The 14,594-nt window shown below is 51.1% G+C and overlaps 1 protein-coding gene across 6 annotated transcripts in view; it reads left to right on the forward strand.

Moving 5' to 3' along the window:
* The window catches only part of LOC147012489 (putative ATP-dependent RNA helicase DDX4), a 91,221-nt gene that overhangs the window by 40,690 nt on the left and 35,937 nt on the right, over positions 1-14,594 (forward strand). For all 6 annotated transcript variants that reach the window (XM_085856848.1, XM_085856853.1, XM_085856851.1 and 3 more), the window contains exon 7: positions 10,919-11,038. In XM_085856848.1, coding sequence (XP_085712974.1) covers positions 10,919-11,038 — 120 coding nt within the window. The remainder of the gene's footprint in view (positions 1-10,918; positions 11,039-14,594) is intronic.

Below are 14,594 nucleotides of genomic sequence, written 5' to 3' on the forward strand. Positions count from 1 at the left end.
TTGCGAATTTGGTAACCACAACACTCCCCCCTTCCCTTTTTACAGACTCGTCCCGAGTCGTCAAATTTTCGTGTGCCATCATGTGTAGTTTTCCCCTAGTACATTTTACCTACGGATCCCTGAGTGCGACATTCATGGTATTCGTGTCCCCAAAATAAATAACCTGAGGGCTGCGTAACTATCTAAACAAACTCACTCACACGGACGACTTAAATAAAATTGCCGGCGCTAAGACAGACATGACGGGGGGCGCACTCATATTTACAGTACATCTTAACCTTAACTTACAAATTTTACACTAAACCATGGCCTAGGATCATTGAACTCTGCAAAAAGAAAGCAGTTAGCAGGGAGCCAGGCTGCCCACATGCAGTCTCTGGCTCAAAACAATGCAGGTGACAGGGAACGTGGCTGGCTGCTCACACGCAGTCCAAGGCCTTCCCTTTTGAACTGAACTCAGTGAACCACAACGGTGCATGGGCTGCACAACGCAGTCTCCGTGCCAGCTCAAGTGGCACACGCAATGAGCACAACGAATGAATGGATGAATGGATGGACGCAAAACACGGTGCACGGGCCGCCACTGCAGGCCCGTGTTGTAGCTGCCAACAGGGCAGTTCTCGCAGCTTGCAAACTGTTGCCTTGATCCTGGCGCACATGGAAATGAACAGGGGGGGGCAAAGCAAAAATTGAACGGGGCTGGTTAACATGGGCAGTGGGCATGGCATGGCAAAGGCAGCAGGCAAACACAGCCCGCAGAAGAAGGCCGTTGCAGGCAAACACAGCCGGCAGATGAACTGGCCGGCACAGGCCTTGAAGCAAAACACGGCCAGCCGATGGCACAGGCCTTGCAGCAAAACAACAGCTGCCGATGAAGTTGGCCGGCCTCTGCCTTGAAGCAAAACACGGCCAGCCGATGAAGTTGGCCAGCCTTTGCCGTTCAGTGGAGGTTGGTGGAGGGAGTGCGGTGGTGCTGGCCACTTGGAAGGCGGGCTCGGACCTACCTACCTGTCTCCCTCCCAACCTATCGCCTTTGCCTGTCACTGTACATACCCACTCCCTTAATTTGTCAAACCCCAATTTAGCCCCAACTTATTTTTTTGTTGTTTTTATTTTTACTTCCCCACTATAAATCGTCCCCTAACCCCCTTTATCGTCCTTGTTCGGCTAACCTATTCTGTCACCTAGCCTACTCCCAACCCCTACGTTCCCTTCCCGGAGGGGAATAAGGGAGAGCTAACGTCCTGTGCCGAGGCCCAACGAAGCCTCAGAATGGCCTCCCCAGAGTTCGGCGATCTATAACCCAAAGTGGGTCCAGCGGCCCACAACGACAGCGAGGGGATGGATGGTGCGGAGGGGTACACTTCCTAATCTACCCTATCCATTTAACTGTGAAACTACCCCGGGGCTTTCAACAAGCGCCTCTCGCTTAAACTATTGGTTCTAACAACTCAGATTCCCGTCGCCTGTGTTGGTGTCCTTACAATTTCGGGCCTCGCCCCCCAATTTTCTCTCCGTGCCCTCACACGGTCTCCTGGCTGGGACACGTGGCTCCCTTTGGCAGGCACGACCCTCTGCCAAATCTCCCGCTATGGCACCCCCGGGCACTACACTGCCTCCGAGCCTACCAGCTCCCTAACACCGGGGAGTGCCCCCCATGGCACCTCCCCTGAAACGCACACGTGGCAGGCCGGCCTCCCGTGCCCCTTTCCGAGGGTCACCCGTGCCCACAACACTGCCCACGCGGCTAATGGCGCCCCGGGCCCCCGCACCAAGCAGGCGCACCCGTGCCCACTACTCTATCCCGGCCCCCCATGGACCCATGGCCTACCGCGGCCGACTAGCCTGGTGCCCGGGGTACCCACTCAGCGATACTCACCTTTCGCAGCCACGCTCCCAAGCCCGTCAACAGGGCTCCTGCACCCCTCCAAATGGGTTTCGAGCCTACACTCCCACCAACAACAAAACGACCTCCATTTTTCAATTTGACTAACCCAGCTAACTCACTTTACTCTGACCCCGGGGTCCCTTGGGCGGGAGTCACTCCTCCCCCCAATCACTCATCGCACCATGCATTCCCCATTCACTCCACTCACACAGACCCGCTGGCCTCACTCACTCAACAAGTACTCACCTCACAACTCACCAACTCTTCAACACACACACCACTGAACTCTGCCATCCTCCTAACTACATCCCCTAACTAACTCGTGCTCCCACGTCGTCCCTTATACTACAGCACGTTCCTTTTAACACTACGTAGCTAAACTCCGTCCCCTCTACACATTCACTGTCTGTCACTGTCTTCAAATAAATCCCATTTTATTTCCCAACCTAAAGCTCGCTACAATCCCTCTAACTAATCCATTCCACGGACTCCATGAGGACTTACCCCTGCCCCATGAAGTCGGTCTAGCTAAGCTAACCCTTCCCCCTAACTAGTCTCCATCCTGTGCCCAGGTAAGGGGGTCTTCCACCCCTTGCCCAGGAATCCTGTACACCCGAAAGTGAGGCTTGCTGTCTTCTTTTTTTTTTTTCTCTTTACATGCGCAGCACCTGCGCGGCAACTCAGAGCTCGCGCACTTTGCACCTGCCCGTGACGTCATGCAGCTGCACGTGTTCCTCGTCCCTCCTTGGACGCTACCATCCGGCAGAGATACCCCTCCTGCCGGATTCCAACCACACGTGCAGCCATGACGTCACCGTGCGCAAAAAAAAAACACAAGCCCCACGTCTCGAGGGGTTCCCCACGCGAACACACGTGCTTTGCCCGTTGGAGCTTAACACACACGATCGCGTGGAGAACCCGTCTGGTCCAAATCCATTTACCTGCCTAAACTTTGTCCGTCCGCGGGATCGGCAAATCCACCGCGTGCGTTTCCGGACCGGGACTTCACTCTCGCAAGCGAGCACGTGGTGGTCTCGTGCGTTGCACAGCACGAACCGCGTGCTCACTGCTGGGTGAACCCGGCACGGTCCCCGAAACAGCTACAGCCGCTACTCGGCTTTCTCTCCTCTGTCGCCGTCTCCGTCTCCATTCCACACACGCATACCTGCGTGTTACGACGCACACAGTCCACTCCATCACATTCACACCGGGAGACGCGGCTGCGTGCTCCCGCATGCCAACCGACATCTCCCTCACATACCGCTCTCTCACACACACGGTCTCCCTTGCACACAGCGACCTTGCACACGGCCGTTCACTCACGCGTGCGGGGGCACTCACCCGCAGTGCCTCACTCGCACTCCGTGCCTCATCCACACACGCGGGGGCACTCACCTGCGGTGCCTCATCCACACACCGTGCCTCACTCATACACGCGGGGGCACTAACCCGCGGTGCCTCACTCACACTGGCCGTTTCACTCACACACACGGCCTCTTCCACACACGGTGCCTCACCCACACACGCGGGGGCACTAACCCGCGGTGCCTCACTCACACTCCGTGCCTCATCCACACACGGCGTGCTGGGAAGCACGTACTCCGGCACCATCGCCACCACACCACTCACACGTGGTGCCTCACTCATACTGGCCGTTTCACTCACACACACGGCCTCACTCACACACGGTGCCCCATCCACACCCGGCGTGCTGGGAAGCACGCACTCTGGCACCATCGCCACCACACCACTCACACGTGGTGCCTCACTCATACTGGCCGTTTCACTCACACACACGGCCTCACTCACACACGGTGCCCCATCCACACCCGGCGTGCTGGGAAGCACGCACTCTGGCACCATCGCCACCACACCACTCAAACACGGGGTCGCTTCCACACACGGGGACGCACTCACACCTTGCACCACACACACAGGGACAACTACACTGGGGATTCGTGTCCCCACAAGGGTCTCCGGGGCCTCTACACCCCCCAAGCTCTCCAAGCACCTGTCCACAGCACCCGTCCTCTCAACCTCGCAAAGCACGACCGAACTCACCTGGTCGTGACTCGCCTCAAGGGGGCATACTCCCTCCCCTCGTTCCTGGAGGAGGCCATCCCGGTGCTCGCACTGGGTCTCTACCCAGTCCGCCAGCTCACCCCCATTATCCTCCACTACCTCTGTGTGTGTGTGCGTCACTTACCCCGTCTTCCTCGTGTAGTCTTTCCTCTATTTTTTCTATCTCCCGTGTCTCTGCCAACTCTTCACCCTTTACCTCCCTTGTCTCAACTATTATTTCCTTTGTCACGGCCTTCATGCCCGCCTGCAGGCATCGGCCCATGTTCTGCGTCTCCCCCCGGAGCTTTTTCATCTCTTCCCTCATTTGCTGTGTATTCGCATCCATCGTTTGTGTATTCGCATCCATCTTTTGTGTATACGCATCCATCTTTTCGTTCATGCCTTTCATATCCGCATTTATTTGTTGTGTATTCGCATCCATCCTCGTTGTCATTGCCGCCAGCATGGCGCATAGCTGGGCTATGTCTGGTGCGCTTGAGTGAGCCGTTTCGGCAGGGGTTGGGGAAGGGTCTTGGTGGAGAGGGGGGGGGGGAGGTGTCATACACCGCGGCCGCTGCCGCACCCACCTCGGGCCCTGGGTTCAGTTGGGCGAGTCCGTGTTCCTGCACAAGCAACATTTCCTGCAAGGGGATTCCATCCTGGACCATGGACTCTACATTATTACACATATACATTTCTAATACCCCCGGCTCCCGCTCGCCTTGAGACGCCATCTTGCTTCTCGTGAAGGGTTAATTTGCTCGCTCGTAATTTGGAGGGAATCGGGGGTCGCTTCTCTCACCCCTGGACCGATTCCCGTGAATTTAGCCGGAGACAGGAGAGCCTGTTTTCCTGTTCTCCGATACCAGTGCCGCGAGGAGGGCGATGAATTTGTATCCCACTCCTGACACCAGTGTTGCGGTATTCGCGCCCGCCGGCGTGCTGACGGCCACGTAACTCGAATCGCGGCACGTCGCCCACCGGACCGACAATCCAGTCGTGACCCTCTCGGACTAACGCCGGGAACCAGTCACGGGTGGACCTTTCGGTCTCACCGCGATCGAGCCAATCAGCCCCCGCGTGGGATAGGGTTGCTCGCCGACTTCGACCTACCTAAGTACCCACGCGGAGGGTAGACCGGGCGATCGCACCTCGCCGCAGGTCGACTTCGGACACGGGCCACTTAAGCGACCCGTTCCGTACTATCAGAATAACCGAGCGGTGTTATCGTCGACCTCGACGGTTCGATTAATTATCGGGCGTATTCAGCCCACTACCAACCCTTTACGTGAAGCAAGATGAGGATTCAATGGAGGAAAAGACGAAGCGAAGCGGGAGAACAGTTCAACAATAAAGCACATTTATTCGCGGCACACGGGAAGCACACAAATACAATTCCACCAAAAGCACACAAAAAAAAGAAAACACAATTCCATTTACACAAAAAGCAAATATAAAAGTGAAAACACAGTGCAGAGCTAATACCGACGACCGAGCACACGGCAACACTTATACAATTCTACTTCACAGACGGCGCCGACAACACATACCCAAAACCAAGGAAAAGAATACCCTCAAGGATGAGGCGGGCCTGAGGCCGAGACCGGGTCGCGCCTACCCGTCTGGTGATGAGACGCGGAGCGGCGATGGCGCCTCACTCCGCGGACCTCGCGGACAGTGTCTCGCAGGGGGTGGGAGAGGGTCCCCTTGGTCGCACTATCTCAGCGCGGGGGGAAACAGGAGGGGGTTGCTGATGCTCGGGGTATAGAGGATCTTTATTATCCCTGGTGTGCGTCTCCACCTCGGCCAGGTCGCGCTGCCGGCCTTCCTCGGGCATGCAGCTCCCGGCACCGTCGCGAGCACCCCCTCGTCTGCCTTCGCCGCTGCCGCCTCTCCGCCTCTGGACTCTCCACCCTGGACTCTTCTTTGGGCTCTCCTCGTTCGACTCTCTTCAGCTACTGCAGGCTTCGGGCTCCAGACTTCCACACTCTCTGACTGACGAACACGGTCCTTTTATCCCCCCGTAGCTTCGCCTTTGACCCCCCCCCCTTTGACCTTTCACCTCGCTCCCCATTGGCCCGAGAAAAAGTGGGCGTGAAGGCTTTTTGATCCACAAATTTGCATATATCGATCGTTCTGGAGGTGGGGCCAAATCGCCCCTCGCTCACCGATTGGACGGCAAAAAGTGGGCGTGTGTCGTTTTTGATCCGTTTTTGAAGCACAAAATCCGTGATTTTGTACACGCTGTTCAACGTGCGCCCTGCACGAGTCCAACACCGGTACCCACAGCGGGGCAAGAACGGTGGCGATGCTACGGTTGCGAGGTGTGACGTGAAGGTCGTGGCGGTTGTGGTGAAGCAGTGTTGTGGTTGGTGGTTGATGTTGTGGTTGTGGTGGTAATCATGGCGGTTGGTCCAAAATAAAGATAGTAAAAGAAAAACGGCTATCCTGAAGAGTCGCAGCTCGCATAAATGACATGTATTCCCACTAGACAACGGGTTTGGGCCTAACTACACATATACTTACCGAGATACCTCACCTAAGGGACCTGAATGGTGGTTTGCGAATTTGGTAACCACAACAATATTTTTATGTGTGTATATGTATATATATATATATATATATATATATATATATATATATATATATATATATATATATATATATATATATATATATATATTGTTGCGGATTCGCGCCCGCCGGCGTGCGACGGCCACGTAACTCGAATCGCGGCGCGTCGCCCACCGGACGGACAATCCAGTCGTGACCCTCTCGGACTAACGCCGGGAACCAGTCACGGGTGGACCTTTCGGTCTCACCGCGATCGAGCCAATCAGCCCCCGCGTGGGATAGGGTTGCTCGCCAAATTCGAACTACCTAAGTACCCACGCGGAGGGTAGACCGGGCGATCGCACCTCGCCGCAGGTCGACTTCGGACACGGGCCACTTAAGCGACCCGTTCCGTACTATCAGGATAACCGAGCGGTGTTATCGTCGGCCTCGACGGTTCGATTAATTATCGTGCGTATTCAGCCCACTACCAACCCTTTACGTGAAGCAAGATGAGGATTCAATGAGAGAAATGACGAAGCGAAGCGGGAAAGCAGTTCAACATAAAGCACATTTATTCGCGATGAACGGAAAGCACACATATACAATTCCACCAAAAGCACATAGAAGGAAAAGAAACACAATGCAATTTTACACAAAAAGCAAATGTAAAAGCGAAGACACAATGCAGAGCTAATACCGACTACCGAGCACACGGCAACACTTATACAATTCTACTTCACAGACGGCGCCGACAACACATACCCAAAACCAAGAAAAAGAACACCCTCAAGGATGAGGCGGGCCTGAGGCCGAGACCGGGTCGGGCCTACCCGTCTGGTGATGAGACGCGGAGCGGCGATGGTGCCTCAACTCCGTGGGCCTCGCGGACAGTGTCTGGTAGGGGGTGGGAAAAGGGGCCCCCTTGGTCGCACTATCTCAGCGCGGGGGGAAACAGGAGGGGGTTGCTGATGCTCGGGGTATAGAGGATCTTTATTATCCCTGGTGTGCGTCTCCACCTCGGCCAGGTCGCGCTGCCGGCCTTCCTCGGGCATGCAGCTCCCGGCACCGTCGCGAGCACCCCCTCGTCTGCCTTCGCCGCTGCCGCCTCTCCGCCTCTGGACTCTCCACCCTGGACTCTTCTTTGGGCTCTCCTCGTTCGACTCTCTTCAGCTACTGCAGGCTTCGGGCTCCAGACTTCCACACTCTCTGACTGACGAACACGGTCCTTTTATCCCCCCGTAGCTTCGCCTTTGACCCCCCCCCTTTGACCTTTCACCTCGCTCCCCATTGGCCCGAGAAAAAGTGGGCGTGAAGGCTTTTTGATCCACAAATTTGCATATATCGATCGTTCTGGAGGTGGGGCCAAATCGCCCCTCGCTCACCGATTGGACGGCAAAAAGTGGGCGTGTGTCGTTTTTGATCCGTTTTTGAAGCACAAAATCCGTGATTTTGTACACGCTGTTCAACGTGCGCCCTGCACGAGTCCAACACCGGTACCCACAGCGGGGCAAGAACGGTGGCGATGCTACGGTTGCGAGGTGTGACGTGAAGGTCGTGGCGGTTGTGGTGAAGCAGTGTTGTGGTTGGTGGTTGATGTTGTGGTTGTGGTGGTAATCATGGCGGTTGGTCCAAAATAAAGATAGTAAAAGAAAAACGGCTATCCTGAAGAGTCGCAGCTCGCATAAATGACATGTATTCCCACTAGACAACGGGTTTGGGCCTAACTACACATATACTTACCGAGATACCTCACCTAAGGGACCTGAATGGTGGTTTGCGAATTTGGTAACCACAACAATATTTTTATGTGTATATGTATATATATATATATATTGTTGCGGATTCGCGCCCGCCGGCATGCGACGGCCACGTAACTCGAATCGCGGCGCGTCGCCCACCGGACGGACAATCCAGTCGTGACCCTCTCGGACTAACGCCGGGAACCAGTCACGGGTGGACCTTTCGGTCTCACCGCGGTCGAGCCAATCAGCCCCCGCGTGGGATAGGGTTGCTCGCCAAATTCGAACTACCTAAGTACCCACGCGGAGGGTAGACCGGGCGATCGCACCTCGCCGCAGGTCGACTTCGGACACGGGCCACTTAAGCGACCCGTTCCGTACTATCAGGATAACCGAGCGGTGTTATCGTCGGCCTCGACGGTTCGATTAATTATCGTGCGTATTCAGCCCACTACCAACCCTTTACGTGAAGCAAGATGAGGATTCAATGAGAGAAATGACGAAGCGAAGCGGGAAAGCAGTTCAACATAAAGCACATTTATTCGCGATGAACGGAAAGCACACATATACAATTCCACCAAAAGCACATAGAAGGAAAAGAAACACAATGCAATTTTACACAAAAAGCAAATGTAAAAGCGAAGACACAATGCAGAGCTAATACCGACTACCGAGCACACGGCAACACTTATACAATTCTACTTCACAGACGGCGCCGACAACACATACCCAAAACCAAGAAAAAGAACACCCTCAAGGATGAGGCGGGCCTGAGGCCGAGACCGGGTCGGGCCTACCCGTCTGGTGATGAGACGCGGAGCGGCGATGGTGCCTCAACTCCGTGGGCCTCGCGGACAGTGTCTGGTAGGGGGTGGGAAAAGGGGCCCCCTTGGTCGCACTATCTCAGCGCGGGGGGAAACAGGAGGGGGTTGCTGATGCTCGGGGAAAGGAGGATTTTTACTCTGTCTCGTCGTCCCGCGTCCCGCGTCCCGAGTCCCGCGACGAGCGTCTCCACCTCGACCAGGTCGCGCCGTCGGCCTCCCTGGTGTGCAGCTCCCGGCACCGACGCGAGCACCCCCTCGTCTGCCTTCGCCGCCGCCGCCTCTCCACAGCTCCGTCCTCTTCGCTCCGACTCCAACTCCCAACTCTTCCTCCTGCGAACTTCCCAACTGCACTCAACTCCAACGCACACGACGACGACCAACGACCACCTTTTCTGACGAACGCAGCCGCTTATATAAGCCCCGTGGCTTCGCCTTTGACCCCCTGCCTTCGACCTTTCACCTCGCTCCCCATTGGCCCGAGAAAAAGTGGGCGTGAATGCATTTTGATCCATGAATTTGCATATAGCGACCGCCCTCCAACGCCCTGGAGGCGGGGCCAAATCGCCCCTCGCTCACCGATTGGACGGAACAAAAGTGGGCGCGAGTCGTTTTTGATCCGTTTTTGGAGCGGAAAATCCGTGGTTTTGTACACGCTGTTCGGCGCGCGCCCTGCACGAGTCCAATACCGGTACCCACAAGCGGCGCAAGAACGGTGGCGATGCGACGGTTGCGAGGTGTGACGGGAAAGGTCGTGGCTGTTGTGGAGAAGCGGCGTTGTGGTGGGTGGTTGATGTTGTGACGACTGTTGAGACGCGGTTGGCGGTGGTAACAATGGCGGTTGGTCCAAAATAAAGATAGTAAAAGAAAAACGGCTATCCTGAAGAGTCGCAGCACGCATAAATGACATGTATTCCCACTAGACAACGGGTTTGGGCCTAACTACACATATACTTACCAGGATATCTCACCTAAGGGACCTGAATGGTGGTTTGCGAATTTGGTAACCACAACAATATATATATATATATATATATATATATATATATATATATATATATATATATATATATATATATATATATATATATATATATATATATATATATATATATATATATATATTCTTTGTATGGGTGAAGTATGTTGAATAACTAAGTGAAGCAGTTTGTGTATACTCAACATAATTATGGTAAATATGAGTTGATTATCATCGTTTTTCTCAGTGGGAAATTGGTGGTGTGATGTCATGATGTCAGTGTGACAGTCTGAAGAGTTCTCTCCCTTGGTTTGAACGACAGACTTCTTTTTTTTTTAAACAATGAAATAAATGCGTGTTTCACCATTTGGATATTTCTGTATTTTTAATATGTTTGTTTAATAGTATTCCTGTATTTGTTGTATTAAAAAATATTATTTTGCTAATTGTTTGAGGTTAAACTGTACATTGAGTGGACTCTAAGATGCTGCCTGCATCAACGGCGGTAAACCTCCGGGGAAAAAAATTAAAAATTTTCTTTTGCAGCCTTTAAAATCTTTTTATTTTATTTCAATTAAATATTATACCCTTACTTGATAAAGAACACAAATCGCCTTCTTGTCACTTCCAAAATCCTCCAGTGTAACAGAACTTCGACAAAATTTTGCGCCATCTCGACCGTTCAAATGTGCCGCTCGCACGCTCAGCGTTGGGGAACATCAAGATTTGGACAAAATGGCAGCTCGTAGGAATTGTAGCTCGTGCTGTGAAACGCAAAACAAGAGCTCAAAAGACCCCTCCCATGTCTTTTTCCCAAGACTGCACGGGTTAAGGTGTTCTCTCAACTCTCCAGTTTATTCTGTTTACCTTGCAGGTGGGACAGGCTCTCGGGCAGGAATGACAAGGTGGATTCCAAGGGCCTCATCCCGCGGTTCGAATTTTGGTCGAGGGAGTTCGCGCTTTGATGGCACAGCCGACATCGATTCATCCGCAGGTAAGGTCCTGTTGTCACTTTAAGTGAGAGATTTCAGGTTGAGTCTTGTGGGTGTTGATTTGTTCAACATTTTCTTGCAATAGTTCATTGTTTTTTTTTTTTTTAGCTTACATGGAATGTAGTTCTGGGGAGCTTATGGGATGGCGCGTTGTCCGTCCGTCCACATCTACTTGCGACTTCTCTGAAATTACACACGCAGTTTTGATCAAACTTTACCACAACGTTCATCACCGTGTATGTATCAAAGTTTGTTCATGGCATTAAAATAATCGGGCCCTCATGGCATGAAAAAAAGTTAGTTTGTTTCCATAAAATATAAAAGTACCAAAGTTTGTTCATGGCATGAAAAAAAGGGGGCTCGACAGGGGTTGCCCCCCAATATATGTATTTGCTTTCTTCTCAAACTACACACACAATTCCGATGCAACTTGACGCAACCATCATCACCTGTGATGTAGCAAAGATTGTTCGCGGCATCAAAAAAGAAATTCCAAAGGTATTTACTTTCTCCCCCGTTACATATTTTGTGGGTCATCGACCAGTGGTTCCCAGGTTATCTTATCCAGGTGAGCGCCCAGGGTTTTTCATATTTTTTTTTTACAGTAGCCGTGTCACAATTTTATTTTTCTAAGAAATGTTTCCTTGTCCATCCTGCCAGTGTTTGGCACGTCCATGCACCTGGGCTTTCCCCATTTGTTATCTGAAGTTCGCAAAAGATACCGAGCGAGGGTAAACGGTGTTTTCAGAAATTTTGCAGCAAAATGTGAAATTTTGAGTGACCGTTCGATATTTATACATCACCCGATCACACATCCATGATATGAATGTGCATGATCGTTTAAAGGCCTGGCATATACTCTGAATTTGAATAAAGAAAGAGAACGATTCGACGAAATTGGTCAAGGAATGAACCATTGTTTCATCAGACTCTTCCTTTGAATCGACATCCGGCCGAATCGTCTCGCACAGTTTGCGTTATCGTGGTGCTCGGCTGGTTACAGTACTACAATCCACGAAGTGGTTGCGGTACCCGGGTGTGTGTTCCGCTCTCACAGAGCATCTGTATCTTTGTAACGTGCCTCCCTTGAGGTCATGTTCTGTGTTTGTGCAGCTCTTGTCTGTAATGGCACTGCCATCCGCCTCTCTTTTTGCTGTACAGAGTTCCAGAGCTAGCTCGCCCTCTGCCGCACACTGTAAATTATGTTTGGCAAGTACAGCAGGCCCACCCCGGACGTGGGTTTCTGCATCGCGGTTTCGCTCGGTCACGGTTGAATTTCTGCGGTAAAATGTGCCGATTGCAGCGCGGGTCCCTCGCTCTGGCTCAGAGAATACACAAGCCCGCGTCTCCGTCTCACGTTAGTTGCTCTTTCAATATCCTGCTGCACGGACTGTGATCATGTGATATCGCGTGATTTAGTTTGTTATCGTGAGATATCGCGTGATTTAGTTGTTGCTAGTCTTTTAATTCTGGGGTGTTCGTGGCAGTAAATAGTCATGAAGAAGAAGAATGTGGGGTGTTATGATGATGATGAAGACGACCATGTGGGGTTTTGGTGAAATATGGCAAATTATAAAATGTTATTCAAAGCTTTTAAAGTAAGAAGCAAATTAATTCAATTATGAGGAATGTAGGTTCAATTGGGAGGTAATGAGAAAGGATGAACCAAGGAAGGAAATGAGAGGCAGAATGGGTTTGTGATTTTAATCATTGCTTAAAATTTATTAATTTATTAATTTTTCCCACCGAGAGAAAATGTTTGTTTGTTTTGAAGCGAGGAGGGGAGAAATAAGATAGCGATGAGGATCGTGAAGAACACTTAGGATGAAGCAGATGAGGCACATATCTTTCGAGGTTTTCACTCGTCTTCATGGAGAGGTGTTTGAAATTCAAGCGCAAGATGGATGCTGTCATGGCACCTTATATGGAGGACTATGTGGTGGTGGTGGTCGTATGGCAGCTTAGCTGCTGGGGTAGCTATCATTTCTTGAAGCGCAACTGTGTCGCTGATGCAGTGCCACTCTACCAGTACACACTGGAACTGGTACTCATTTTGCCGACCTCGGAAGGATGACAGGCTGAGTCAACCCCCTGGTGTATTAATTCAGCGGACAACGGGGCTTGAACTCAGGACCCTCGGATCCCAAGCTGCCACCATAACCACTGAGCCAACACCAGGCTCCCGAGGACTATGTGGACATGCAGAACAAGACAAAGCAAAGATCACCTCCTTCACAAAGTCTGATGACCCAAATGACGCTACCCATCGCGTTGCGTATTTCTTTTTCGCTCTCCTCAGACAGCCACATCATGGTTCCTTTGATCTTGAAAAGAGTTTTCACAGACTCATCTTGTTGCAAGGGATCTCAATAACCTCCAACGCCAATCATCGTCTTCCTCTTCGTCTTTCTTTGTTGGCTCACCTGCAACGTAGTTCTGGGGAGCTTGTGGGACGACGTGTCGTCCGTCCGTGCACAAACATTTGCAACTTCTTCTTTGAAACTACACACACGGTTTTGATGAAACGTCACCACAACCTTCATCACCCGTGATGTACCAAAGTTTGTTCATTGCATTAAAATAAATAAAATCCATAGTTATTTACTTTATTCTCCATGAAATATTTTGTGGGTTATCCGTGCCTACCAGTGGTTCCCTGGTTTTCTTATCCAGCTGTGACCAGGTGAGTGCCCAGGGGTATTGCACCTATTTTTATGACTAGTTTAGGCAAAAAAAGGTCTAAATTTTAGAATTGGTTCCCCTAACCATATTTTTCCCGTGAGGTGTTAACTTTGTGGATTGTGGTAAACTTAACTTCACTTTGTGGATTGTGCTTAACTTAACTTCACTTTGTGGATTGCTGTTAACTTCACTTTGTGCTGTACTGATGCGTGGTTCTATTTGTCTCAACAGAGTTTGCTGAATTGTTTACATCAGTGTTTCTCAACGTTTTTTGTCCCACGCCCCACTTTGATTTTCAAAAAAATCGTACGCCCCACCCTGATTGAAGACACGACAGGATATACTACATATGTATTCAAAAGGCTTTATTGAAACTTTATTGCAAATTTTATTCAAATGCTACTCACATCAATGGGAGCCCTGCCCTTGACGCTGGTTACAGATTTGTTTGATTCGAGGAACCAATTTTGTCAATTTTAGCCTTAAATCACCACATTTCGTGATTTCCAGTCGATTTCTCTTAGCTTGCAGCAAATCGGTAATAACACTAAATCCACATTCGACTAAATAAGATGATGGAAAATTTATCAATACTCCCATTTCCAAAGTAGTCGAGTTTGGGTATTTATTTTTCGCTCTCCTCAGACAGCCACCTCATGGTTCCTTTGATCTTGAAAAGAGTTTTCACAGACTCATCTTGTTGCAACTCGCATAACTCCTCTTGGTATTGCTCTGGTACTTCAGATAAATCCACCAGAAATGGCTGAGTCAACCAAGAAGGGAACTCATAGCAAAGCTATGAAAGCGATCATATATTGATTCATTAATTCTGAATCCTCATGCCCCACCAAAATATTGCCATGCCCCACCTTGAGA

Source organism: Eptatretus burgeri, chromosome 15 (genome assembly GCF_056783735.1).
Source record: "Eptatretus burgeri isolate ZD-2024b chromosome 15, Ebu_testis_v1, whole genome shotgun sequence".
Lineage (NCBI taxonomy): Eukaryota > Metazoa > Chordata > Myxini > Myxiniformes > Myxinidae > Eptatretus > Eptatretus burgeri.